The sequence below is a fragment of the Mastomys coucha genome, unplaced genomic scaffold (assembly GCF_008632895.1).
Source record: "Mastomys coucha isolate ucsf_1 unplaced genomic scaffold, UCSF_Mcou_1 pScaffold14, whole genome shotgun sequence".
Taxonomy (NCBI): Eukaryota; Metazoa; Chordata; class Mammalia; order Rodentia; family Muridae; genus Mastomys; species Mastomys coucha.
This window is the reverse complement of record NW_022196896.1, coordinates 115,722,595-115,750,421: the sequence shown is the minus strand read 5'-3', so window position 1 is coordinate 115,750,421 and position 27,827 is coordinate 115,722,595. Positions and strand designations below refer to the sequence as shown.

Sequence of the window (27,827 nt, the reverse complement as noted above, 5' to 3'; positions counted from 1 at the left end):
TTCTTAGTCACCCACAGGTCTCTATCTTACTCAGCCACAGTCACTATGGCTGACTCCGGCCAGGCCTTTCTCAGCTTTTCCTAATTCCTTTCTCTGTTGAACCCTTTCTTCAAAGAGCATCCCTGAGACCCTTGGTGTGTTTTCTGCCTGGCTGCTTTTCCCACAAAGACTTTGGGAACTGGGCCCGGCATAGATCAAGCCTCCACAGCAGGTTCTAAGTGGAGGTTCATACTGCTACTGGGTTGGGAGAGGTTCGTGCCTCTTTTGTTCCCTCCCTCGGTAATGGTGTGAAGGGTCTGTAAGCTGCTAGTTTCCTGTGTTGGCTCTCCTCTTTCCCCTCCTCTCCCCTCTCTCTGCTTTCCCCAATCCTGTCTCTCTCCATTGTACGGCTCAGGACATGCCCCTAAAGGAACTGCAGATTCTTTCTAAAGTTTGCCATTAAATTGCAACATTAAGGATGAAGACTAAGAAGCAGGAAAGAAAGCCTTCTTGCGGGTCGCTAACGGCTCACATACACAGGGCACCTCTCCTTTATGTAGTGCCAGCCTCTGCGCTTGCCAGAGTGCACAACTTCTGCGCCCACTCTGTCTGAAGATGGGAAGAGGTCCATGTCCGAGGATCCAGGTGGAGCCAAGGGAACTATGCTTGACCTGGAGAGCCGGAGCCGGACGTAGCTCCTCCCACCCGATCAGCTGCAGAACTTGCCCCGCCCCCAGCACCTCACGCGCCTGCCTTGCAGTTGCCACGGAAACTGGAAAGCACGCAGACGTAGAGTCCCTGTTGCTAGGGCCACCTGGAGTCGCTCTAGTGGGAGAAGTGTGGTTCCAGAGCCAGAGGCAGCAACCAGAGCGAGGGAACCCCAGTCAGAGCCTGTGCTCCGGGAGGGTGGCGACAGGGTGACCAACCCTGCCAAGCCTCTCCCTGCTCTCCCTGTCCCTCCCTCCAGAGGAACCCCCAACCTCTGAAAACCTCTAGGGAAGTTCCCCCAACTTCCGCAGTAGGCCAGCCTTTAGAGGCCAAGGAAAAGCTTTCCGGTGGGTGAAGGAAAGACGGAAAGAGGCTAACCATGTCGAACCTGTAAGTGGTGGGTTACTTCTGCCTTAGCCCGGGTTGCCTGGACAGAGTGGCTTCTGGCTTTTCCCCTCCACTCCTCTGCCTCCTCTCTCCTCCTTTTTACCTTTTATCAAGTTCAATATGCCTCAGGAATGACTCTCTGTGTCCTGGCAAGGAACAAATAAATAGACTGTTTCCCTCCTTCGCGAGGGGAGGCTCTCCAGCCCTTCACCACATGTCATGGGTGACTGAGGTGGCTTTTCCATTAGTCATGAAAGGGGTTGCTTGTGAGAAATCAGCCCCTCAATCGAATTCCAGAAAGATTGGGGGTGGGGGGGAACATCAGTGCCCTATTTCCCAGCCCAGCCTCCAGCCCCCAGATCCATTGCCCTGTGTGTCTCTGTCACCTCCCTGTGTACTTGGCTCTGCCGTTACTCCACATTTGGAGCATGTGGTATGGCCTGGCTGGAGTAAGTTTCAGGGCCCAGCCACCCTGTAAAGCTGTAGCTCTGTGTACTGTTCCCATCTTGTTGAAAGAGACATCTCCACAGGGCAGTGGTTCAGAGCATCAGTGAGTAACAGCTATATACCACAGCTCCAGCCTCCCAATAGTGACTTTCAGGAAACCTAACCCTGGAGGTGAGGAGGGGGGGTTATGGGAAGACCAGGAAAGCAGACTGCGGCTCGTGGAACTGGAACCTGCAGCTTGTGGAACTGGAAGGAAGGCTGTTGAGCCTCAACTCTTAGCTTCATGGGGATGAAGTAGAAACTTGACAGCGTGGACACAGGCTGGTCCATTATGAGACACAGGACAAGTGTAGATAAGAGGGCGAGCCTGGCTCAGTGGAAGAAGGGCTAGCACAGCAAAGGATCCAAAGCCCCTCCCTCCATGGGAAAATAGTGTCAGGAGGGAGAACAGGCTCTTCCCAGGGCTCCTAGGGTGAGTCTATTGAGAGGCAAGAATGGAAGCCAAGTTAGCAGTTTAAGGTCCCTGCTCAGAACTGATCATGGAGGGATGGGCCAGAAAGATCAGTCTGGACATGGAAGAGGAGAGCCGGTGCAGTGAAGGCCTGAGAGTTTCCCGGAGTGAAAAGGGATGGGGTGGTCACCATGGCAGAGGACGGGGAAGGCAGGGAGTTTTAAGTGTAAAAACTCTGCTTACCGGGCTGGAGAGATGGCTCAGCTGTTAAGAGCACTGACTGCTCTTCCAGAGGTCCTGAGTTCAATTCTCAGCAACCACATGGTGGCTCACAACCATCTGTCATGGAATCCGATGCCCTCTTCTGGTGTGTCTGAAGACAGCTACGGGGTACCACTGTATACTAAACAGTGTATACTAAACAGTACTATGGGGTACTCACATATACTAAATAAATAAATCTAAAAGCAAAAACAAAAACAAAGAAGAACAAATGAACAAAATACCCAGTGGTGAGGAAGGAGGAGGCCAGGAGGAGATGGCTGCCACCCTTGATGATGGGAGCCAATGAGAGCCCTTGAGCCAGCAGTACTAGGCTTTTGTTTTTTTTTTTTTTCAACAAAACTGAGTATAGCTAAACATGTGGAGGGAAGGCTAACTAGAGCGTTCTGTGAGACGGGGATAGGAAAGATAACCAAGAGGGCAGTAATGTCAGCCACTGCGGACATGGGACTCAGCTAGGAGTAGAGAAGAAAGGAAGTCTAGAGGTGATATGGACAGCCAGGAGGCCCCTGGAACAACACAGCCAGGACAGAAGGGTTCCCACGCAGAAGGGGATCTCACCTTAAAGAGCACCACACACACACACACACACACACACACACATACACTTATACCCTCAACAGAGAGAGAGAAAAGGGGGGGGTGTAAGAGCCAGGTCTCTCTCAGAGCAGGAAATGGGGGAGAAGCATGCAGGAAGAGGTGGCCATGGTCCCAGTGGGAAGAGGGAAGGTTCCATTACTGTCACGAACAGGAGATAATTGCCATTTACACACTCAGACTTCCCAAGGCCGCTCAGCTCAGGGTCCCTGCCTAGCCGCCAAGCGACAGGAAGAATCCATCAAGGTACAGAACAACCATGTGGTCCTTCCCAGCCCTCACCCACCACCATCCTGACTTCAAAATCTGCCATGTTTCCAGGCTTTAATCTAAATTCCCTGCACCATCATACCTGTGACAAGGCCCCTCAAAACCCTCTTAGGGACACAGATCCCCTCCTAAGGACTCATGAGCACAGGAGATGACGGGGTCTGCCTGTCCCTAGCTACCTTGAAAGGAAGGGCAGCTTTACCATTATTGCACTACCCTCTTTGACCTCCAACCTGGCCGCAGCCCAAGAAGCAAACCCATGTCTACACAAAGAATTATTGGCCACAGTGTCAGCAGCATACTCAGGACAGGGCAGAAATGTCCCAGGGGTTCCTTGATTGGTGGGTAAGCCACATAAGGGTGTGCCCCCAGCACCACAGGTGCTTTGGCATTAAACTGAAAGAAGTCCTGGCTTGTGCTACAACCCGATTGAGCTTGCCACTCGGTATGAGTGTAGGAAGTCACTCACAGAAAGCGACTTAGGACAGACTTTACAGACAGCCTCTGACTTACAATGGTTCAATTTATAATCTCTCTGCTTCACAGAGGTATAAAAGCCATTGGGATTCAGGAAATAGCATACCTATGAGTTCTGAAGGTGGATCTGGGCTAATGGATAAGCCTGGTTTTCTAAATGCTGAGTCTCAAAAACTCTTAAAAGTAAGGAAACAACCACTCTCTTGCAGTGTGCCATGCTGCTGAAATGGATCGTTTTCCAATCGTGATGTTTTTGCTTAGGATACGTGTGTCAGACGCAGCTGTATGTGGGACTGTCTGGATGATGTGAGGATTTTTGGCCAAGAGCTGGGAGGAGGCAGGCTGGGGTGTGACTGTTTGACTGGACAAGGTTCTCTTGGAGTGGTGGAAACATTCTAGAGTTGAGCAGTGGTGCCGGCTCTACAGCACAGTAAATATACTAAAGCTGCAGTGTTGCACCCATGAAAGCAGGGTCCCTGGTGGGTTGGGAAGTGTGTCTCCATGGTGTTCTTATTTAGCACCTTGCTGTGCCTCATCTCACATCATCATCGTGGCTCCCACACAAGCAGAAGGACCAGACACCACAGGGATGGTGTTATGGCCTCATGCCACACCAGGTAAATGAGGGAGACCAGCACTCCCCAGGCTGGTGTGGCTGAGGCATAGTTGTTAGGTTTCTGGCAGGCCAGAATGATGGAGTGAGGCTATAGATACATGGAAGGGATCAAGGCAGGAAGCAGATCTCCAAGGAATGGATCTGTCAGGAAAAGATGGAGCCATCTTCAATGGTGAGGAAATCAGGCCAAGACTGGAGGCCACAGGCTCATTCAGCACTACGCATTTCTCTTCAAGCAGAGCAATGGTTGTAGAGTCCTTGAAAGATACAGATGAGGAAGTGAGAAGCTTCAGGCCAGAGGGAGGACCTGTGAGGCTCCAGCCACCAGGAACGTCTTTGACTCAGTGTTACAGCTATAGCCAGTCTGCCGTGGCCTTGAAAGGCCCCTGCTGCCCTAACCCTGTCTGAAGTAGATGCATGAGGGGGCATAGACTCCATGCAGGGCACAGATCCTATATGAGCCTGCCTAGCTGTGTCTCTCTGCCTGGCTGATCACAGAATCCAGTCACCCTGCATTTCTGCTCCATTAGAGCATCTGGGGAATCCCATGATGGAAGCCTGAGTCTCTTGATGCATGAGGGTCTGGGTGAGGTGAAGCCGCCCACCCACACTGTTGGGAGACTGCCTCCTTATAGTGCTTGCTGCCGTGATAAGCAAATTAAAGCATAAGCTGCTGTGGTTGTTTAAATAATGGTCCCCCATAGGCTCACACATTTGAATATATGTTCCCAGTTAGTGGAACTGTTTGGGAAGGATTAGGAGGTGTGGCCATGTTGGAGGAGGTGTGTCACTGGGGGAGGGCTTTGAGGTTTCAAAGCTCTCACCACTCCTGGTTAGTTCATCTGCTTCCTACTTACTGAGAAGATGTAAGTAAGCTCTTGGCTGCTGCTCCAGCACCTGCCTCCCTGCCTTCAGCCACACTCTCTGCCATGATAGGAATGGACTCTAACCCTCTGGAGCCGTGATTGTCCAATTAAATCCTTTTCTAAGTTATTTTGGTCATGGTTTTGTTATGATAATAGGAAAACTACCAAGACGGTTGACTTTCATCCTTCACTATTTATTTCATTTCCTTAAAATTATGTTTACTCTCGGTTTCTGGTTCTTGATCATATTAAACACACACACACACGCCTCCAGACTTATCTGTTTTTATGTTTTGTATCTTTGGGCAGGAGCAGATCTTGTCTTCTGTTTGTTCTCGACTCCTGCATTCTAGAAATTTCTTCAGCTAGATCTGTTTGGCCCCCAGTATTCTTTGATGCCTTTTACTTGAATTGAGATGTAGCTGGGGTTTCTCTCTATTTTTTTCTGCCCTCCATTTATGTAGATGTTGTCTGAGCCTTGCACCTTTCTGCTCTAATGGATGTCATGTACTGTCATAGTTTCCTTGTATTTGGCAGTTAAGCCATTTACAAAGAGCAGTGTTAAAAAGAATTTTTTTTGTCAATCCCTTCTCTCTCTTCTACTTCTAATTTCCAGGATCAGGTTGTTGGAGTTTTCTCAGTGAGGATGCAGTGGTCTCTGGACCCAGCATCCTGCCACAGCCATCACTCTCATGTGCACAGGGCATCTCTGCTCAGGAGTGTATGTGGTCATGTGCTCACGCATGCCGAGCCTCAGACATCCCTGGACTCACCCTGCCTTGGTTATAGGAGACGCTTTCCTTCTGCTTGTGTCTGGTTTAATAAGTGTAGTTTCAGATCTGTGAGCCTGTGCTTCTCTTCTCTTGCCATGCCGGTTGGCTGAGGCTCCAAACTCTAGTTTGTCCCCAAAGCAAATCCTACAATGTGTCTATGTTTGATGCTGCTAGCTGTGGAGCCAGCTGGTGTGCTTGATCTGTGTTCTATCAGGCCAGTGACCATAGTAAAGTGGTCTCTTCTCTGGTTCTGGGACTATGGGCTTTGGCAACCTAACCCACTTCTCACTTCACACCCTTCATGAATTTCTGTTCTCCAGGCAGAGGGCTGGCAGCAGCTGCTTCTGTTGAGGCCTGACACCCTCTTTGACTTGCTGTGATCTGGGATTCACAGTCTTTGCTTCTCATGGTGCCCTTGCATCTGTGCCCAGTAACTGTCCATGTTTGCTTTCTTCCTGACAAACAGGAAGCATAAAGGTTAACAGGCAGACAATGAGCCCTGAGTCCAGAACTCCAAGACATGGAGTGTGCCTTCAAACATGTGACTTGACTGACCAATAGCTTGTGAACACTTTGGTCTCCTCATGTATAGACCAAAGCAATCATTTATATATGATTTCTATCACCATTATCACCCCACCATCATCACACTCAGAATTATTACTATCATAGCCAACATCACCATCATCAGCCACCATTACCACCATCATGATCATCATCACCACTATCACCTACCATCACCAGCATCATGACCATCATGACCATCATCACCACTATCACCTACCATCATCAGCATCATGACCATCATGACCATCATCAACCACCATCACCACCATCATGACCATCACCACCACCATCAGTGTGATAATCATCCCTATCACCATCATCATCATCATCATCATCATCATCATCACCATTATATCACTATAACCATGGCTTTGAAAAACTCCTCACATCCAAGAGGCACATCTAACACTGGGATAAGAAGATGAAAACCTCACTGGCAATCAGGGTGTCAGTCAGTGGCCACTGCAATTTGTTAGCATAGGGGATTGTAGAGCAACAATCTGAAAAATGGTTGGAGGTCGGGGTGTCAGAAAACCTGGGAGTGGAGCTTATTGCTGACATTAGGATGTCATCATAACGAGGTGGTCAAATATTAGTATTCACCCCCAGGGCTCCCTACGTCATTTTCTCATGTCAGTTAAGAACGCGAAAGGCTGTGAACTTGTGAGGACAAACAGCTCCTACACATCTGACAAGGACCATGAGGAAAACGGAAGAGGGAGAGCGATGGATGTGAGCTGTGAGGCAGGCAGGGAGCTGGAGCAAAGCTAGAGCTCCCCTGAAAGAGGGGAAGCCCTGGTGCTTTGGAAGGGACTGAAAAGAGCTTTGACGGTAGGGCTCTATCCATTCGTGTGACTCCCAGCCCCATCCCTATACACTCCAGGAACCAGACGGCTAAGAGGCTCTGTGGCCAGCAGAAAATGACACATGTAAACTGGTAGCTGGAGACCAGGCACCTGGGAGTTGTTCAGGCTAGAGCCACACGGGAGTCAAAGGCTCCAAACTCTGGCTTCTCAGTAAGGGGACAGGGCCACCACCCTCTCCAGAGAGCCTCCACTCAGACACCCATGACATTCAGCTGTTTTCAGCCTAATTCTTAAATATGTGTGTGTGTAGTATGTATGTATGTATATATATATTATAGTATGTATGTGTGTATATATATAGTACATATGTGTGTATATATAGTATGTGTGTCTGTATATATGGTATGTATGTGTGTATATATAGTACATATATGTGTATGTATATGTGTATATGTATGTATGTGTGCGTATGCAAAAAATGGATGGGAGGAATCTCTGAAGAGGCATATTGAGCAAATCCAATGACAAAACAACTATCCAGAGATAGAGAGAGGGTGGGATGGTGCCCTGGTAGCCCCCTTTGGTGAATGATATCCCCAGCCTTCAGCTTCCCCTTACCCCAGGAAGAGCATGGAACAATCTACATTTCACATACTCATTCAATGAGCTTCTGATTGTATACACCCCTCCCAGTAAAGTGAGGCAAGAGGACCTGGGAGGCATAGACCCCCATGAGACCTTGCTTTTCAAATGCTGTTATGGTTCTAAGAGCAGCAGCAGTTGATGTCTTTAGCTATGGCTCGTTCACACTTTCTTCATTGCTGTGTGGCACAGTCATTTTGATGACTACACTGCAGTTACTTGCTTCTCATCAGTGAGCTATCTTTAGGCTTTTGCCACTTTTTATTTAGTTTTTTATTTTGTGTGTGTTAGTATTTTGGCTTCTTGTGTGTATGTATGTACATACGTACGTACGTATGTATGCATGTATGTACATATGCATACCATTTGCATCCAATGCCCACTGAGGGCAGAAGTGGGCATCAGATCTCCTGGAACTAGAGTTACAGAAGGCTGTGAGCTGCCATGTGGGTGCTGGAACTGAATCCTCTGCAAGAACAACTAGTGCTCTTAACCACTGAGCCATCAGCCTCAGACTTTTGCTACTTTTATTTTTATTTTTTAATATTAAAGCTGAAAAGATAGTTCAGCCAATAAAGTGTTTGCCTCACAAACATACAGACCTGAGTTTATTTAAAAAAAAAGAAAAGAGCTGAGTATGATGCTACACTTGGGAGGAAGAAAAGGGGAGATCCCTGGGACTCACTGGCCAGCCAGTCTAGCCTACCAGATGAGGCCAGTGAGACTTTGTCTCAAGAAGCAAGGTGGTTGTGTCCTGAGAAATGACACTGGAGGTTGACCTGTTACCCCACACACCTGCACACACACACCAAGAATCTAAAGGGCTATGTATAGTAGTATTGGGGGGTTGCAATGCCCCCTTTGCCTCCAAATACCTGCAGGGTTCTCTATGTCCACCTTAGCCCATCTAGCTCCTGAATAAAAGACACAAAGACCTGGTATTTTTATTTACAAGCTGCTGGCACTCCGCTGGGCAGATTCTGAACTATTCTAACCCAACTAGGCTGTTAATGCCCAGATAAATGCCCCATTACTTGCCATCTGAATCTTGCTCTGGCGGGCCCCTCTGCATGCGTGTCCACATGGCAAACCCTCCTGGTGTCTCCACATGGCCTCTTCATAGCTTTCGTCTCTTTCTGCTGTTCTCTCTGTACCTGGGATCCTCTCCCAGGGATCCGACGTCCCACTTCCATTGTCCTCTCCTGCCCAGTCATAGACTGATCAGCTTGTTATTAATCAGAGATACTTGAAAACAACTTTTACATATCATTGAGACCAGAGATGCTTGACCACGCCATCATCCATACTGTAATCAGATGTCTGGGCACAACAATCACTATCTGAATGTACAGAACACAAGACCAACCCGCAACAGCTAGGGATATAGTTCAGTGGTAGAAAACCTAGCATGCCCAAAGCACTGAATTCTTACCTTAGCACAGGGAAAAATTATATTACTACAATCAAACTCGATACAGAGTATTAAGTTTCTCTGGGGCATAGTTTTATCCACAGAGTCTGCCTAAATCTAACTTAACAATGTAATGTGGAAACATTTTCCAACATGATAGTTTCAGTGTACACTTCTCATCATATATACATCATATAAATGTAGATACATGCATTTAAATAAGTTAGTTGTTCTGGATATAAATTACTTTATTATTTACATTAGTATAATAACACTGGTTTCACAGACACACTGAAGAGAAGTTATGTTATTTTTAAAGAAGCTTTTAAAATTGTTTACTAATCATAGCCATGGTTTATTTAAAACAAAACCCAAAAAACCACAGGCATTTCAAAACACCATAAGTTGTCCAGAGAGCCTTCTAGCCTCTTATCATGTCCTGAGCTCACCCCTGCCTGTGTATTCTGTTAGTGGTGCCAAATGTGCCCAGTGGATAACATTCATCTGTGAGGTTGTCTAAACTCTGTGTCTTCCCTCAGAATGTACAATACAATGTGGCACCAGACCCAGGAAGCCCTCAATTCTCTGCTTGACAAAGAGTTCCAGAAGATGACTGAACCACAAGGCAACAAGGTCCTAGTGTTTCAGATGTTAGCCACCTTCTACATAAAGTACGTGCAGATCTTCAGGAGCATGGAGAATGTCTATGACCAGATAGTCCATCCACAGAAACGCATGCTGATCCGTAAGGTCCTCGATGGAGTGATGGGCCGCATTCTGGAACTGAAGAATGAGATGGTAGAGCTGGAAATGACAGAGTTCCATTATTTTGACGATATCTTACAGGACCTGAAGCTGTCTCCCGTGAGTGTTACTGTTTACCTCATTAGGTTTTTGTTGTCAATAAGTTATATAGAGCTGTCCCATTGTCTGTAGACTTCTTAGCCAGGTTTAAATGTGATGACTATGTTGAATTAAAAGCCTAAATGTTCTCTTCACTCAAACCCCACCATCACGAGGTGGGTGTTGGTTGCTTCCTTGTCTATGTTGATCAATCTGTGCACAGCCCTTGGGTCTGTTTAACATTGAGGTCTTGTTATCACAGAGATGCCACACTATCAAGATGGTTGGAATGGAGTAGACTGGCGCTCTCACAAATACCCCATAGCCCAAACTCTCCCATTTTCTCTGGGCCACACCCTCAGCTCTCTGGGTCTACAATGCCCTTCTGCTTCTTATCGCTGGTAAGCCTGGATGGTAGCCTTGGATGTCTCAGTCCTCGTGCACAGCTGGATGCATCTCTTTCTTTGCTTTGGGTTGGTACTGACCCAGTAGGTTTATAGCTGTGGCCTTTGCTCCTTGGCCTCAGCAGAAGGGACTATCTCTCCTTATGGCCCAAGGGGCCACTCCCTGCCACCTGGTGGCTGGGGCATCTCCTGTGGTCACTCAGACCCTGCCACTGAGCCTTTTCCTCCTTGCTGACAGAAATCTGCCTGAGGTGTCTCTAATATCCTGGCTGGCCGTGCTCCCAGAGGCCACTAGACACCTCATTTCTTCCAGCTATGGGCTCTATGAGCTTACCCTTGATTTTGAAAAGACGTTTCCCTCAAGTAAAGTTAAAAAGACAAAAATCTCTTTACAGGGAGCTTAATGTCTGTTCACCTTTAAAACATTCTGACTTTCGTAAAGGTCATTTCTCTTCCTGGGAAGACTCTTCTTGTATTGTGATGACATCACAATAGACTAAAGAGAGAAACTGAAATGAGACCAAACATTTCCAGAATTTGCATGTGCGTTTCATACATTTGAGTCAGGTGTACTCAGCTCACCCATGTGAAAGCATAAAGAACAGCATGGACCAAATGTGAAATAGCTGTTTACTGAATCATATCCCTAAATTTAATTAGTAAGGTGACATTCAAACTCTAAATCTAATTTCAAGGCTGTTAAATGGTTACAGACTAAAGAGGTTTAGGGGCTCCCATGCCCTGACCCCTCTATTTCCCAGGTTATTCACAATGCCCCGAGCTTCAGCTGCTCACCATCCTTATAACTAGGAAATGCTGCTTCTGTGAGAAACTAGCTATGCACAGGGAGGAGAGGGGAGACGGGACCAGGCATCATCCCAGAAGTCTGTGTGGAAGGATAACATCAACAGTGTTCTCTATCAGCCTTGGAGCGGATGGAAAGACAAGCCATATGATGTCTTTGACACGCAGGAGCCATCAGTAGTATCTAGGTTCTGTGAATAGTGTCGTGGCAGAGAAGAAAGCCTTGGGAATGTCCCTTCCTTTGGGATGGATCATATAGCCAGCATCCTCTATACTTGGCCACTGTGGCCACTCTCTCACAAAGTCCACACTCTGGCCAGCCCCCAGGTGTTCACATGGTAGGATTTACATTGTCATCACAGAGACCAAGACACCTGGGAAGTTTTGCCAGGCAGGCCCTCCCTGAGAGAGTCTGAAGCAGGAAGTTGATGGTGTCTGTCTCTGATCTGAACTGACCTCCCAAGCTGGCAGTCCTCGGAGCCTTAGTCAGCTGGAAACTAAAGATTGGAGGGAGCAGAGTTAGAGCCAGAAGGAAAGCGAGGGAGGAAGAGCAACACATCTTCATCTCCAGCCCTGACCTTGGTCCTATGAGTTCCTTAAGATGCTTCCATATGTCACTAATTGGCCTTAAACTTGGACTTTGTCGCTTCTGCAGCAAGCACCCTTACCCACTGAGCCTTCTCTCTAGCCCCACCCCCAAGCGAGTCTTATTGATTTGCCCATCCCACCATGATTCCTGTATTCAAGTCCTGGGATCCTAACTGAATGATCTTTCATTTCTCCTCTCTTCTTCAGCAACAGTTGGATGTCCCCATACCCAGATATTTTCTGAAGGAGAGGTTGGAAGTCATAAAAGGAAGAGAGAAGATCCTCGCTAAGATCTTAGCCGAATGTGGATTGAACCTTCCTGATATGGTTTGTATTGTTTTAAAAAGTATTCGTCATCATTTTTGTAAACTACCCTGCCATGCCTCTAACTGTGTAAGAAACACTTACTCTGTTTTCAAGTTGAGGAAGGTGCCTCCCTTCCATGCTTGCTATAGGAGGTCTAGACAGGATTACATTTGGGCGGTTGTTAGGGATTCAAATACCATTACTTTTCAATAATAAAGAAAATAATAATACTGCTTGCTGGGTTGGGGATCCAGAAGAATGAGCCAGTAACCAGCAAGCTTTGCTTTTCTCATCTCTAATTCACCTGGTAAATAAAGTCAGAAACTAAATCCACTGAGTCCAGAATTCAGAAGCTCAAAATCTACTTACTGTACATTCTCAGTCGCTCTCAGCTCCACCCTGACCTAACGGAGTTCTGAGTGACATTTGGATCTCCCAGAAGGACTGTCTCTTGGAAAAGAAAGTCTTTAATATAGGCCCATGGGACAGCTCAGCGAGTAAAGAGTTTGCCACACAAACAGGAGGACCTGAGGTCAAGCCCCCAGATCCCATGTAAAGCTGGATGTGGCGGCCAGTGAGCCTCTACCCACGCAGGGCTCTCCACACCATGCTTTTCTACCCTGGAACAGCTCCTCCCTTGCTTTCAGGACAACAGTAGCCTCACCCTGATCCCAGGGAGGTCTCCATGGGCCTCTAAGGGCTTCCAGCGATCTTACTTGTGTAACTCTGAACCCCTGAAAATGGCACACGCCACTCAGCTAGCCCTATGGCTATGTCACCCATCTGAGACCACACAGTCTGCAGCATGGATCCTCCTTTTTCTGTTTTAAATGCCATTCATCGTGGTTGGATATTTGCGGGTGTGCGCGCACATGCATGCATGCATGCCTTAATCATGCTCCACCTTACTTTTTGATGCAAGGTCTCCCACCAGATCCAGAGCCTACCGATTCAGCCAAACTGGTTGGCCACTGAGTGTCAGGGATCCTCTTGGCTATACCCTGAACACCCCCACACTGGGGTTCCAGACACATTCTGCCGTGCCCAGCTTTTTTTAGTTGAGTGCTGGAGATCTGAACTTAGTTCCTCAACCTTGAGAGTGGCTGAGTCACCCAGCTCCCTAGCCCCCACCTTTTCACACATAGAAGGAAAAAGTTCTGAATAGTTTAGCATCTTAGTCACTGGCCAGTCTACAACTGGCTTCAGCCTTTTCCTTGAAGTACATTTCAATCATCATCTCAGAGGCCTGGTCTCCATTGACAGTTCTTCCATTCATCAAATGACAGAATTTCTAGCATTAATCCATATGTATGATTGACATTTCTGGTCACCTCAGGTCTAACTTACTATGGAACTAAACTACTGGGGTGACGACTAGTATACTGTTTGAAAGGATAGTGATCTGGTCTATGATGGCTAACCTTGTTTATCAACTTACCATACCAGAAAGAAGGAGCCTCAATTGAGAAATTACCTCCATTAGATTGGTCTATGGACATGTCAATGAAATTTTTCTTTCTTTTTTAAAAGTTTTTTTGGGAGGGTTGGTAGTTTGGTTTGATTTTTGAGAATTTTGTATATAAGCGTTATGATTACACCACTCTGCACAAACTCTTCCATTGACTCTGTCCCCTTCCAAATTCATGGCCCCTTCTTTAATGACTATTGTTGCATGTATATGCATTATATATAGTATGTAATTATATATAGTATATATATAATAGTATATTATATAATGCATCATATATATTCACACATGTATATACAACCTACTAAGTTCATTTAACATTGCTCACATGTACATGGGCATTTTATTTGCGAAATTGTCCCTGGAAGAAACTAATTCTCCCTCTCTCAGTAGTATGGAGCATTTCCTTGATTGCTAGCTGGTGTAGGCGATGCCAGCCACTGCGGGTGGCACCATCCCTCACCAGATGGACCTAGGCTCTCTAGAAAGGCAGCTAAAGGCGAACCTGGGAACAAAGCAGCAAGCCTTTGTGGGGTTCGCTCCCAGCTCCTGTCTTGAATACCTGCCTTGGCTTCCCACCATGCTGGACTGTGACTTATAAAGTGAAAGAATAAAGAAAACCTTACTCTCCAGGTTGCTTTTGGACACAATGTTCATTACAGCAACAAAAAAAGCAAACTAGGCACATTATCTTTAAGTCGGGGTCACAATCTACAGTTGGTGTAGTGTGGCATACAGTTGGTATAGTGTAGCATACAGTTGGTGTAGTGTAGCATACAGTTGGCAGCAAGCACCCTTACTTGCTGAGTCATCTCATGGGTTCAGTTCACATGTATAACATTGATTTGTCTGATTTTTCTTTTGGTTGTGTCCCCGACACACACAGAAATACGCCGTAAAGAGTATAGCATTGGAAGAGGCTGTTAAACTGATCCAGATAGCCGAGCGTGCAAGGCAGGGCCGCCTCAGGGCGCTGTTCATGAAGCAGATCTTCCTCCAGGAGTGCAGAGCCAAGGAGATGAAGCTGTTGGGACAGAAACTATCAGACACCAGCTTGGCGGCACTCCAGATTCAGAAAGTACGGACACGTGGGGCAGGGGGGCGGGGGGGACAAGGGGCTTCTGAGTTGGGGAGGGGAGGGCAGGCAACACATTCCAGCCTTGGAGCTGAGCTCAGAAATTCAAAACCCAAAGCCCTACCTATAGGAAAGCTGGGTTGAGTTAGTAAACCCCTCAGAGATTTATTGGCTTAGCCTGGAGAAACATCGTCTTGTTTTTATTTTGTTTATTGTAAGCTAGGATGTTTAAGATGCAGAACACTGTGTTCAAAGACTTCCAAAAGGGCACCAGTAATTGTTGGAAAGAATGTTGCTAGAACCTAGCAAGGATGTAAATCCACAATGAGGTTTCTAAAAAAAAAAAAAAAAAAAAAAAAAAAAAAAAAAAAAAAAAAAAAAAAAAAAAAAAAAAATGCCACGTTGAGAAGTGGAGAATCCATGTTGAAACAGTTGCAGAAAGGAGAGGCCAGAAGCAAGTCCCCGGAGCCTAAAGACAAGCCTCCACTTAGCACATTCCAGCCATTGTGCCTAAGGGCCAGAACCTCAGAACCCCTTCTCGAGGCCCTGGGTACCGATTGCTCTTCTCAGATACTGTTGCCAGACTTCACCCTGCCTTTTTCCTAATGGAGGGCAAGGTTTCTTGTGGAAAATGTACACTACATCCATGTGGCACAAATAAGAACTATGTTTGAAAGAAACCAAGCATGGGGCCATACCACGGAGCCTAGAGGACAGAAGACTGTCCCAGCTGTGCATGGGTAGAGAGGGAGAAGGCAGTAGGGAAGACAGACAGAACCCTTTCTTTGATGTCTCTGTGGCCTCATAACCCTAAGCTAAGCTTTGGGTTGTGGAAGTTTTGGAGTTGCCTGAGCTGTTCTTCCAACATTGAAGAAGGTTTGGAAGGTTTTGGTTGTATAACTATGAAGTACTATCCTCAGGTCTAGCCTCACTCTTCTGATTTCTAGAAGTTTCTCTTAAAGATTCAAAGACAGCTATAGGTCATTTCTGTAATTGTCCTTCTTTGAAACTGCAAAGTGTGGGGGCTACAGAGATGGCTTAGTGGAAGAGCACTGGCTGCTTTTCCAGGGGACCTGGGTTCAATTCCTAATACCCACATGGCAGCTTGCAACCATCTGTAACTTCAGTTTCCAGGCATCCGATGCTTTCTTCTGGTCTCTGTGGCTACTGGCACCATGTATTGCACATGCACACATGCACACATGCACACATGCAGGCAAAACGCTCAAACACATAACATAGAATAAAAATTTAAGAAACTTGCTATCTCATCATCCAGCCTTGATCTGAGTGCTTGGGCCTAGTCTTATTGGATGCCATGTTTGGTTGATATCACTGGGAAGCCTGCTCCCCTTCCTGAAGGGAAATGGAAGAGGAGCAGGTCTGGGGCAGAAGAAGAGGTTGAGGAAAGGGGGGTTAGGAGAAGGAGAGGGAGAAGAGGATGCAGGCAGGATGTGTCGTATGAGTGAAGAGTAAATAAAAAGAAAAATGAGGAAGTAATAAAAGGGAGAAAAAAGAAAGCTGCTGCCTATTACCCCGACATTTAAAAACTAACCCCAGTGTGTAGTCTGGAGCTGACTGTTATGAGGCTTGGGATGGCAGTTTCTACAGGAGAACTTCTTCCCCCGAGTAACTATGCATTTGCCTGCAGGTTTGGCGAGGTTTCTACCAATGCAAGAAAACAGTGAAGGAGCGGGAAGATGAGATGGTATTCCTGGGTATGGTGAGTTCATTATGTAAATTGCAGAGCCTGTGGGGTACGCATCTTCTCCAGCGAGTTCCCAAGGAAAGGAAAGAAAACTGAATAGGTGTCTTAAGAGACTGGACATGTCTGACTGATCAGAAGTCTGAAGGGGACCCAAGAGGTCAGGGAGTGTCCCTCATATGTCTCTGCAGAATGCACAGTGCTCCAGATGAGAGGCAGGCTGTAGAGTCAGAAATATGCCATGCCTATGTGGTGTCAGCAGAGCCCTTGGCTTCACGAGGGTCTTGCTGGTGAGAACGGAACTGGTTTGGTCCAGCTGTGTTGAAGGGCCCATTTTCGGTGTTTAGCAAGTCATGGGTTAGAAGGGTGCACTTGTTATATATTGCTGTATAGCTGTGTCAACACAAAACACAGCTCAGGGAACATCCCATGGCTCAGGAATCTGGCACAGCTCAGTTTTCTGCCTGGGTGTCACATGGCTACTGTTGTACCACTGGGGCTAGGTTCTCATCTGAGGCTCAGGTGGGGAAGGATCTGCCTCCGAGGTCATGTAGCTATTAGTGGCATCCCTCCTTGTGGAAAGTAAGATTAGTACCATCAGTACTTTAACAGATCTTGGCTGGAGACAGCTCAGTGCCTGGGCTCAGGGACCTTGGAGTCTTCTGTGTGCATCTTGCTTCCCTAGAGACATCAGGGAAAGAAGATCCACTCATTGTATACAGTCCTTCACCTTGCCTTACTTGAGGCACTTGCCCATGAAGGAGAAGAGCTACGTCCACACCTTGACTCCACTCACCAACCTCAGCATTCCAGATGCAGTCAGACTCTGGAGAGGGTGTTTCTGTTGCCAAGACAACAACAACAAGACAAAACAAAAACAATAAAATAAAATTGATTTTCACTTAGAAGGCAGAGTGAACTACCAACAAAGAAGTGGCTTTGGTCAAACACCATCTCTGTCATAGTTGGGGCAGTGCAGACAGCAGTGTGAACCAAGGCACTGCCCCTTCCCCATCGCTGCAGCAAACTGTCTGCTCAATCCAGCCCCTACCGCCACCTCCCCAGCCTGCGCAAGTAGATGAAGGGCCGCTGTTGTTAAGTGTTCTTAGAGAGAGAACAGGGTCTTTTTAAAATGTGCTTTCAAATTATTGTTGGAACACAAATCATAAGCAGTTTCTAACCCCCTCCAAAACATAACATGTGCAAAGGAACCAAGAAGCGTTGGGTCAAAACAGAAAGATGGCTGAAGAAGAAAGAAAGCTTAGCTGTGGACTTCAGGTCCAAAACACAAACCAAAACCTGAATGAGCCCTAGACAGTACCTAGCTGGTTACATAGGCGTGACAGTGACAACTGAAATGTCACAGGCTCAAAATGGGCTGGGCCTCCCACATCAGTCATCAACCACGACAGTCCCTCACGGACATGGCTTCCGGCCAGTCAGTCGGATGGGGCGGTCGCTCTGTCAAGACCTGTAGTCTCAGTGTGCGGGAGGCAGAAGGGATTCCTGGAGGAAGTCTGCTGGCTAACCTAGCCAAATCCGGTTCAAGTGAGAGACTCACACTCCAAGTATAAGGTGAAGGACTTATACTCACAGAAGACCTCTAATGCAGCCTCTGGCCTCCACATTGCATGCACCATGAACGCACAGGTGTGCCTACACACATACAAGCACCCACATAAACACACACATACATATACATGCAAACTTCTTTGGTTTCTGGCATGTACTTACGTGCCAAGTCAGATTTCACAGTGGTCAAACTTTTGACTCAGTTGCTTCTATATGAGTAAACTTCTATTTAATGTGATTCAACCTCCATTTATTGGACATTTCCTGTGTTAAAAAAAAAAAGTTCAGAATCCTAGGCAATGGCCAACAACCATTGCATCCTCCCTTCAGTCTTGACTGCTGACCCCTGGTACCACTCAGAGATGGACCATCCATATAAGACACAGACCCTCGCTTTCCTCTCTAATTTCCACGTGCTGGGCTCAAAAGAGAATTTCTCCACAGTACAGTTTACATGGCATAAAGAGAAGAGCTCCCCTACTGTGTGTTCCGTGAGACTCTCTCTGCACGCTGTTCTGCCCAGTGTCTTGATATTACATGTTCTATTGAAATGTTAACCACTGAGAAATCCATGGATTCAATTTTTGAAAGAATGTTATCTGCAGTATGCCGGCTGATGACCATACAAAATCCACTACCCCAAACCAAGGGCATGTTTTCAATTGAATACATTTTCCACTCAGTCGTTGATGAGGGCGGTGCCTCCTCATGTCAAATCTCAGTTTCCCATTTGTTCATCTGGATCCATGATGTCAGTGTAAAAGCCCAGCAGCCTAGTCAGTCCCAGCTGTGCTTGTGTCTTCATAAAAGCCCCGCCACACTTCCTGGAGCAACGATCTAGTCTCTGAAAACAGACTCAGGGCAAGGGACATCTCTCTACCTTCCACCCCAACCAGACATTCCTCTTAACCATTGGTGTATAATTTTTTTTGTTGTTGATACTGCCATCTTAAAATTTTAAATCATCAAGTCTACAGAGGAAAATAAATGGTGGTCTAAAAATCACGTCCAGCTATTTTAATTGGCAGAACCAGTGGCGTGGAGCCAGTGCAAAGGAACTTAATGAACACAATCCATTCTCTTCCAGGGACCCTTCAGAGTCATCCGTCCTGCAGTCAGGGCCCTGCATATTTCACTTTACCCTGAAGCCATCATTGTTTGCATTATAATGAGGAACTCTGGGGTCACTTATTAAATCGAAGGGCCTGTGGCTTCTACAAACATCATCGGAATCTTGAAAGCACCATAAACCCGTTCACTTTCATTCTCTACCATCAAGCGAGCTATTTTCTCCATTGCTCTGAGGCCAATAAATTAAAATTTTATTCTTACTAGCCCCAGCACAGGCTGAGGTACTCTATGACTGAGACTCTTAGAGCCCCTGGTGTATCTTTTAACATTAGAAGAGCTCTCTGTCCCCTCAGTGTCCCAGCAGAGACAGCATCCAGCCAGTGACCTGCAATGACCCTCTGGAGCCTCTTGTTGGCAACATGTATCTTAGAGGCAGACAGACTTGGTTCAAAGCCCGGTTCTGTCTGTTGCCAGAGGGAGGCCCCCATGTCTCACACACCCTTCCTGGGAGCCTTACTTTCCTTTTGGAGAAAGGCCAGCACAGTACTGCCTCTGGGGCCACAAGCAAGACATCCTAAGAGCCTAAAAGGGAGAGGCCTACCCCCGAGCATGAGGTTCGAAACACCTCTGAGGAATGTGGTTTGTGTCGTCTTGGCAGATGCTAAGATGTAGTAGTGGTTGAGTGACCCTTGCAACAGCACACTTTGAAGAAGTCTGGAAAGTTCATGTACAAAAACCACAAAATGCTCAGAAATAAGCTCTTGTATAAAACATGTATAGCAAAGGCCTCAAAATCCAGTATATCCAAGCCCTTGCTGCTCATCCTACTAAACCTGTGTACTGAAATCTAGCCTGTCAAAATCTGGTCTGGAAAAGTCCGCTGGGCTGAGTCTGGCCCAATGCTCCCCTATCTAGCTACAAAGGGGCCATCTGGAGATTCCTCAAGGCAGGGGAAATCCTGAAGAGGCAGCAGGCCACCCCTCTAGCCCACCACACTCTCTGCTGAGAAGGCTTCCCTAAAGTGCATAGTGGCTTCAAAAGCCTACTGCAGCAGGGCATGACCCATGACACCATGCCTATAATCCTGGGCATCGAGAAAAAGGGACTTTTACAAGTTCCAAGCCAGCCTGGGCTACAGTGTGAGGTTCTGTTTCAAAAAAAAAACAAAAAAAAAACAAAAAACAAAAAACCAAGCACATGATCCACTTGAGAGGCATTGGAGAGAAGGCAAAGCCACCCCTGTCTTATTCTATTACATAGGATTTTACCATTCAGTTGCCTGACCCGACACACCTTAGTTTGACTTCAAGTCTTATTAATATATGTATACATACATACATACATACATACATACATACATATTATTTCTTGTTGTTAATATTAGGTCTCCAAGTCATCAGACGCTGAATGACAAAATAATTACTTCCTTTGTCCTTCCTTCCTTCCCTGGCCCCAGAAGTCCCTCACGGGTTCCTTTGAACTGGCAGTCTGCCTTCATCCATGTCATTGAAGCCCTTTACAAAGTCACTCACTGCTGCATGGACCATGGACAAAGCTAAGGTCTCCTGAGCTTGTTGGTGATATTCTCCTGTACAGCGGAAATCATGAAACTTTGTCCATCTCACAGCACAGTGAGCCGTGGCCAACCATGGTCTCTGCTCTGCCCTGCAGACAACTCAAGATCCAGCTTAACATCAGTGTAACTCGGCATGGTCACTAAAGTGCTAGCCAGGTTTTTCTTCCTCTGTGTGTGTGTATGTGTGTGTGTGCATGTGTGTGCGTGCGTGTGTGCGTGTGTGCGTGTGTGCATGTGTGCGTGTGTGTGTGCATGCGTGTGTGTGCATGTGTGTGCGTGCGTGTGTATGTGTGTGCGTGTGTGTGTGCATGTGTGTGCATGTGTGTGCGCGTGTGTGTGCGTGTGTGTATGCGTGTGTATATGCGTGTATGTGCGCGCACGCGCGTGTGTGTGTGTGCGTGTGTGTGTGTGTGTGCGTGTGTGTGTGTGTGTGTGTGTGTGTGTGTGTGTGTGTGTGTTTAACCCATTTAAGTTAGAGAGGGACCAGGAATGTTCTTATGCCACCATAAAGTCTTGAAACAGTGCTGTCACAGGCTCAACAGGGAAAACACCTTGTACAAAACCACCATGCAAGGCAGTTCACCGATAACCAAGTTCAAATGCACAACGGTTTCAAAGTATGACCCATAGCATCCATAAGAAACATTTCCAGATAAAATGGATTAAGCCTGAGACTCAGCAAAGAGAGGCATCAAACACAGAGAATAGGAGTGGTCTGTGTGTCCTGTCTGTATGACCCTGGACAAGGCCCTTGATATCTCTGTGCCTCCATTTCCTCATAAGACGTAAGTAGTAACACTCTCTTCACTTAAGGTGGCTATGCGGAGTAATCGAGCTCATATTTGTAAACCACTCAAACTTGCCTCACGGCACTGACTTTAAGATGTGAGACCGCAAAGCAGACAACCTCAGGCTCAGCTGCTAAAGATCTGAAAGCTCACCAGCACCCTATCCTATCATGTAGTTCTTAAATGAGCATTAAAAAAATAGTGAACTCTTAAAGAAATTAACTCCAATGGGCTAGAAAACATTCCTGCTCTTTGACAGATTGGTGCTTGCTAACATGGTCGATCTTAAAGATTCATACTGAACTTGTTCAACCCAGAGAATCAAACAAAAATGCTCTCTCCCTGAAGACCTTCCCTTTTGCTCTGCTTCTGCCAGTCCTTGCACAGAGTAGGTGTGTTTGTGGACCCATCCTTGCACAGAGTAGGTATGTTTGTGGACTCACAGCTATATACACACAGACAGATGACTTTGAAATGATGGGCCACCCACCACTTGGTACAATGGGACCTGATGAAAGAGTTAGATGTTCTGCAACCTGGGGTCTTCCTTATATGAAATCAGAGCCCTGGATTCCAAGGCCACCCTTGTGAGCACTGCCCCCAAGCATCAGTGCACATGTTCAGGACCTGGGAGAGCAGATATAGCAAGATTACTAGCAGAGATCTGTTCCTCCTCTTAGGGTGACAACCACCATCCCGAGACAGAAGATCTTTGGATAATCACCAGAACCATGCCACATAATTCCCAGTCTATTTGAGACCGATACACTGAGCAGATTTTTATAAATGACCGTTTTCTCTTCCTAATTTCAACAAGGGTTTTTAAATCCAAAGCTTGACGAACATTAGCTAAGCAGCGACATTAACAGAGCATGGAGTCTTGCTTCCCCCACAAACTCAGGAAGTGTCGCTTCACGTCGCATTTCTACAGCAACATCAATTATTAATGTGTGTGTGTTTTGCTGACAGAGGACCTCGCTGGAAATGTAGGTTTCGTTATTCCGTTCTGGGTCGTTAACTGTGGAGAGCTGGCAAATGTAATGGTATGCTCACATGGGGAGCCTTCATTAAGATGCATTAATCTACAGCCCATGCATTTCAGTACATCGTATGTTATCATGGTCCCCTCTCCTTTTAATATCCCTAATTTATTTTTAAATGAGTTGCTGTTTATGTGGCCAGTTAACAAATTTGAATTCATATGACCAGAGTCGCTAAAGAACTGAAGATGTTTGTGCCCAAAGGACAGGATGCTCATTAGCATAGGATGTAAATTTATTAGAACCTTCAAGTGCAAAAACAGCAAGAGGAGGGAGTAACAAACAACCCAGATGAATTCTTGCCAGAGAAAATCTATATGGAAAAAACACGCATGACTGCTTCCATCTGAGTAACACAGCACAGAGCTACACAACACAGAGCAGAAGGAGCTTGGAGCTTGCCGGGGCCACCCTCACTGGCGTGAGACCTCCGCCTTTACATCTGTCCAGTGGTAGCTCCCCCTCACTCTCATTTCTACCTCCAAAGATGAGTATGAGCATCACTGAGGAGACACAGTGCAAGGGCTTGTGGGACGGAGTACAGTCAACCCATAAGATGAATTAGATCAGCCTTTACAGGGGCCAGAGAGATGGCTCAGTGGGTCAAAGCATTGACTGCGCAAACATGAGGGCTGGAGCTCAGATCCCCAAACCCGAAATGAATCCTGGGTGGACATGGTAGCCCACTTACAACTCCGGCACTCGGGGTGAAGCACATCTCAGGAGCAGACTGCCTAGCTGGGATGGCCAGATGAGAGGCTCCAGGAAGATACTCAGTGTCAGCCTCTGCCCTACACACACACACACACACACACACACACACGCACACACGCACACACGCACACACGCGCACACATGCACACATACACACACACACACACACATAAACACACACACATACACACACACGGACACACATACACACACACGCGCACACACACACATGCACACATACACACACACACGCACACACATACACACACGCACACACATACACACACGCGCGCACACGCACACACATACACACACACACCTGCATCATGCACACACATAAACAAAAAAACAGATTTTTGTAATTCTCACTCTGGATCCACTCTTCATGTGTTTTAGGGCATTATTAATAAAAATTGTATTCTTTATACCCAATTCTCATTTACAATAAATGAGAAAATTGTATCTTTTTAAAGTCTCTAGTGGGTACAATTATAAAGTATGACACATATGGCTTCCTCTTCTATTTCACTTGACTGGTTCTAAGTGGATTCTAAACTCTAACAAATGGGAAGGTGAAGCAATCTTTCCCACGTGGAGGTCCAGAAGTATTCCTTAGAAGGTTGAGTGAGTGTGTGTGTGTGTGTGTGTGTGTGTGTGTGTGTGTACATACAAGGGAACTTGTTTGACCCAATGGTCATGATACAACTGACTCTGGCCTTTGATCTGCCTGATTGTCCTTGACCTCAGCACCAAACCCATCGGCCCACTGGCTAACACAGTGTCCCCTGGAACTGACCAGAGCTACTCCCCCAAGCAGTAACGAAGTTACTCAAAGTATTGCAGCAGGCGTTGACAACAGATTGTGGAAAGACAACAGATAAAAATACTCACAAGAGCACATGTGGCAGGAAAGGAACTCAGAAGTTCTTTGCTCTGAGTTCTGAGCATTGCAAACTTTTTTTACCAACATAATTGACTTCAATTATTTCTTATAATTTAAGATTTAAGGATACCTGTGTTTAACACCATCAAGCAAATTTCCAAAAACTATACTTTGAGTCTCAAAACCCATGAAAGGCTGCCTTTAGTCCCAAGTCACTCTACTTCTGACTTGGTTGAACCTCTGGATGTCTCTAAAAGTCAGGTTCTTCCCCTGTATAGGAGTCCTGTCCTCCTGCTCTTGTATTTATGGTATGGGAGATGGTAAGCACCAGGCCTGGATCCTTCCGCATACCCCTATACTTCACTCTATCCAAGTCTCCAACATCATCCTTGGATAAATGGCTGCATAGTCATACAGGCTAATCTACCCAATCTTGCTCTGTTGGGGCTTCAGATTAACTGAAATTTTATCTTAACACCATTTGAAGACTGTATATCTACAATTTTGTGCAGATGCTAGGCATGAGTTAGGACTCGGGGCCAGAAGATGCTCCACACAGACCACTTCCAGATTTGTTGATTGACAGATGTGGAAGGAGAATGTTCTAGAAGATGTGCTGGGATGTATGTCTGAATTAAGTGGCACAATGCCTTTCTTTGGAGAGCCAAGAGTTGATTTTCAGAGTTGATGTTTAAGTCATTCTGAATAATCAGGATACAGCCCCTTTCGGTAGGTTTTGTGACAAATACCCCTCTTCTACATTCTCCTTCCTCCCACTGATCAAGAAGACTGGGAAAAGCTTTAGTCTCTAAAGTGTGGGGGATATTTTTTAGGCTTACTCAATGTACTAGTTTTTCTGTCATTATAAGACAATATCTGAGATGATCAACTTAAAATATTAAAGAGTTCTTTTGCCTAAGAGTTTTGAAATTGTTGTTCATAATCAGTGGGTCCTTGCTGCCTTGGACCCACGTCTGTATATGAATGAGGTGGCATGTGTCATCTCCCCCGCCCCTCTCACAGGGAATGAGATCTTCGGATACCCACACCAGCTCTGATCTTGTGCTCTAGATGTATTTTTTAAAAATGTGTCTGTGGTAACACCCCCCCCCCAAACAACACATTTGATTTGCTACTAATGTTTTCTACAGTCCTATGACTCTTAGAGTCTCAACTTTGGGGGGGTCTTTATTTCCAGAAACCACCCCCTCTCTTCAACGAAGTCAGCGACGCCATTGTCCAGTCCGAACAAGTGAAGAATCTGCGGAACGAGGTGCAGCTAAAACATGAACAGAACTACCAGGAGGCCTTAGTAAATATCAAGGAGGACCTACGGATGATGGAAGGCCCAGACATCAAGGAACACCTTCAGGACCAGATCCGGCAGTGGTTTATTGAATGCAGGTGATGGGTCTCCTCTTGGGTGGCTCAGCTCAGTCAGTGGTTTTGTTGTTTGCTTGCTTGCTTGCTTTATTTTGTTTTTGTGACAAGGTCTCATTGTTTAGTCCGAGCCAGATTTAAATTTAAAGGAAGCCTCTTGCTTCAGCCCTGGAGTCCTGGAGTCCTGGAATTATAAACATGAGCCGCCACCTGGCTTGTTATATTCTTGGACACCAAGGCATCCAGTATGGAGACGTAAGGTTTCTGGACTTCATTTTTAAAAACTCAAATACTATCGCTAGGGATTCAGAAATATTTTTAATTAAATTGCTTCTTGGCCTGTGCTTGCTTTTTCTAATATGGAAATATGGACCATGCACTACTCTGTGACCACATGAAATAGAATGTGATGGGTAGGGGTCTGGACAGCCAGGTGTGTCTAAAGCCCAGGGAACTGGAAAAAAAAAACCAGGGCTGACTGCCTTTCCATTGGGAACCAGTGAGCCATTGCTTTGTGCTCCCAGACCTGGCCTCAGTCTGGGAGCCAGCTGTGAGTGCTGGCACCTAGGATTCCCTAAATGATATGTCACTAGGAGTTCAGAGGACAAGGCCCTAGACCTGTCCTTACAGTAGACTTCCTACTGCTTTTAAATGAAATGAAAATGAAATGAAATGCTAAATGGACTACAACTAGTTTGCTGGAGCAGCTTTAGGTATGTGTTATCTCAAGGGAGAAAAAATAAAGGTTCTCTGTCATGATCAGGTGCTGAGGAAAGAGATACAGACATCTCTTCCCATGTCAAGGTGTTATATCACCCCAACATCAGGTCCTGAGACTCTCAACACGACAACACTGGTCAGCTCATTGGAATCAGAGAACTGAACTGTTGGAAATAGAAAACTCAAGGTTTTTTTTCTTTAAAGAAAATCATACCAGGGAGAGAGGAGTTGTGTGGGGGTGAGGGGAGGCAGGCTGTGAGCAGATATCTGGGAATCCTCCCAGTTTGGATTTAGTAAGTCCCTTTACAGAAAAAGAACCTAGCAGTAGCGATGGGAACCTACCTTCCTCTGATTCAGCACCCACTTGCTTGTCACTGCTGAGGCCCATAGGGCAAAGGATATAGAGAGGCTTCCAGGTAACAATGATGGGGGGCAGGGTGCTGGGAGGAGGGAGGGGTGTTGTTCAGGGTGTTGTGTGCCAATCTCTGTCCAGAACCGTTTTCTACCTTCCTACATTGACTTCATGTGGAAATCAAATACTCATCTCCTACATGATAGCCAAACTGTATCCCAAAACTTCATGATGGGTGTTAGGTGTTCAGAATACACAGTCCATGCCTTTTCAATGGTGTTCCATTTGGAGTAGTGTGATAGAGCACTCTGCTGTGCTATCCCACATATGTGCCGTACACTACTACTATTGCTACTACTACTGCTGCTGCTGCTGCTGCTGCTGCTGCTGCTGCTACTGCTGCTGCTGCTGCTGCTACTACTACTACTACTACTACTATACCACACACACACACACACACACACACACAAAAACACACACACACACACTCACATGCACACAGGTGTCCAGAATGAACAGTTCATGCCTTGTAAATGGTATACCATTTGGAGTTCTGGTCTAAAATAGACTCCTCGGGTCAACTGTCTTTTATACATAGATGTGTGATCAGTTCGGATGTCAAGAAACTTGCATGACTTCTCTTCTTACAAAACCTGCCTATATACATAGAGAACGGAGCTTCAAACACCCAGAACAGTGCCTGGGTAAAGAGTGAGCAGACAACACACATGGACAGACACCCGTTAAATAGCACCTTACTACTGGGTCATGTGATGGGAAATGAGGCGGTCGGTTGAGTGAGTTCATTGTAGTGTGCCCATCACAGGGGTATACACACACACACACACACACACACACACACACACACACACAGCCCAGATGCCCAAACCTCCCTCATGACTGGACACCATAAAGCTTCTAGCTTGTTTGTGTGCATGTGCGTGTGAGTGTGTGTGTGTGTGTGTGTGTGTGTGTGTGTGTGTGTGCAGTAGTAGCAATAGTAGTAGTGTACAGACATGCATGGGATAGTGCAGCACAGTGTTCTATCACGATACTCCAAATGGGACACCATTTAAAAGGCACGAGCTGTATATTCTGGAATCCTATACTAAGTGTTTTCAGATCACAGTTGACAGCGGGTCACAGGCAAAACCACAGAGAGCAGAAGCACAGATAAGGGGGCTGCCATGCTCACAACATGTGGAACACCCCGGGCTTTTTCATGCTGCAGAAAGTGAAGGCTGCCCCCCCCCCCCCCA

The 27,827-nt window shown here is 46.4% G+C and overlaps 1 protein-coding gene across 3 annotated transcripts in view; it reads left to right on the top strand.

Moving 5' to 3' along the window:
* The first annotated feature begins 764 nt into the window (after positions 1-764).
* The window catches only part of Iqca1 (IQ motif containing with AAA domain 1), a 109,196-nt gene continuing 82,133 nt past the window's right edge, over positions 765-27,827 (top strand). For 2 of the 3 annotated variants that reach the window (XM_031368374.1, XM_031368372.1), the window contains exons 1-6: positions 765-1,077; positions 9,819-10,143; positions 12,126-12,245; positions 14,579-14,770; positions 16,419-16,490; positions 25,315-25,520. In XM_031368374.1, the coding sequence (XP_031224234.1) occupies positions 1,067-1,077; positions 9,819-10,143; positions 12,126-12,245; positions 14,579-14,770; positions 16,419-16,490; positions 25,315-25,520 (926 nt within the window). In that variant the 5' untranslated portion in view covers positions 765-1,066. The remainder of the gene's footprint in view (positions 1,078-9,818; positions 10,144-12,125; positions 12,246-14,578; positions 14,771-16,418; positions 16,491-25,314; positions 25,521-27,827) is intronic. The other variant, XM_031368373.1, reaches the window with a different exon arrangement.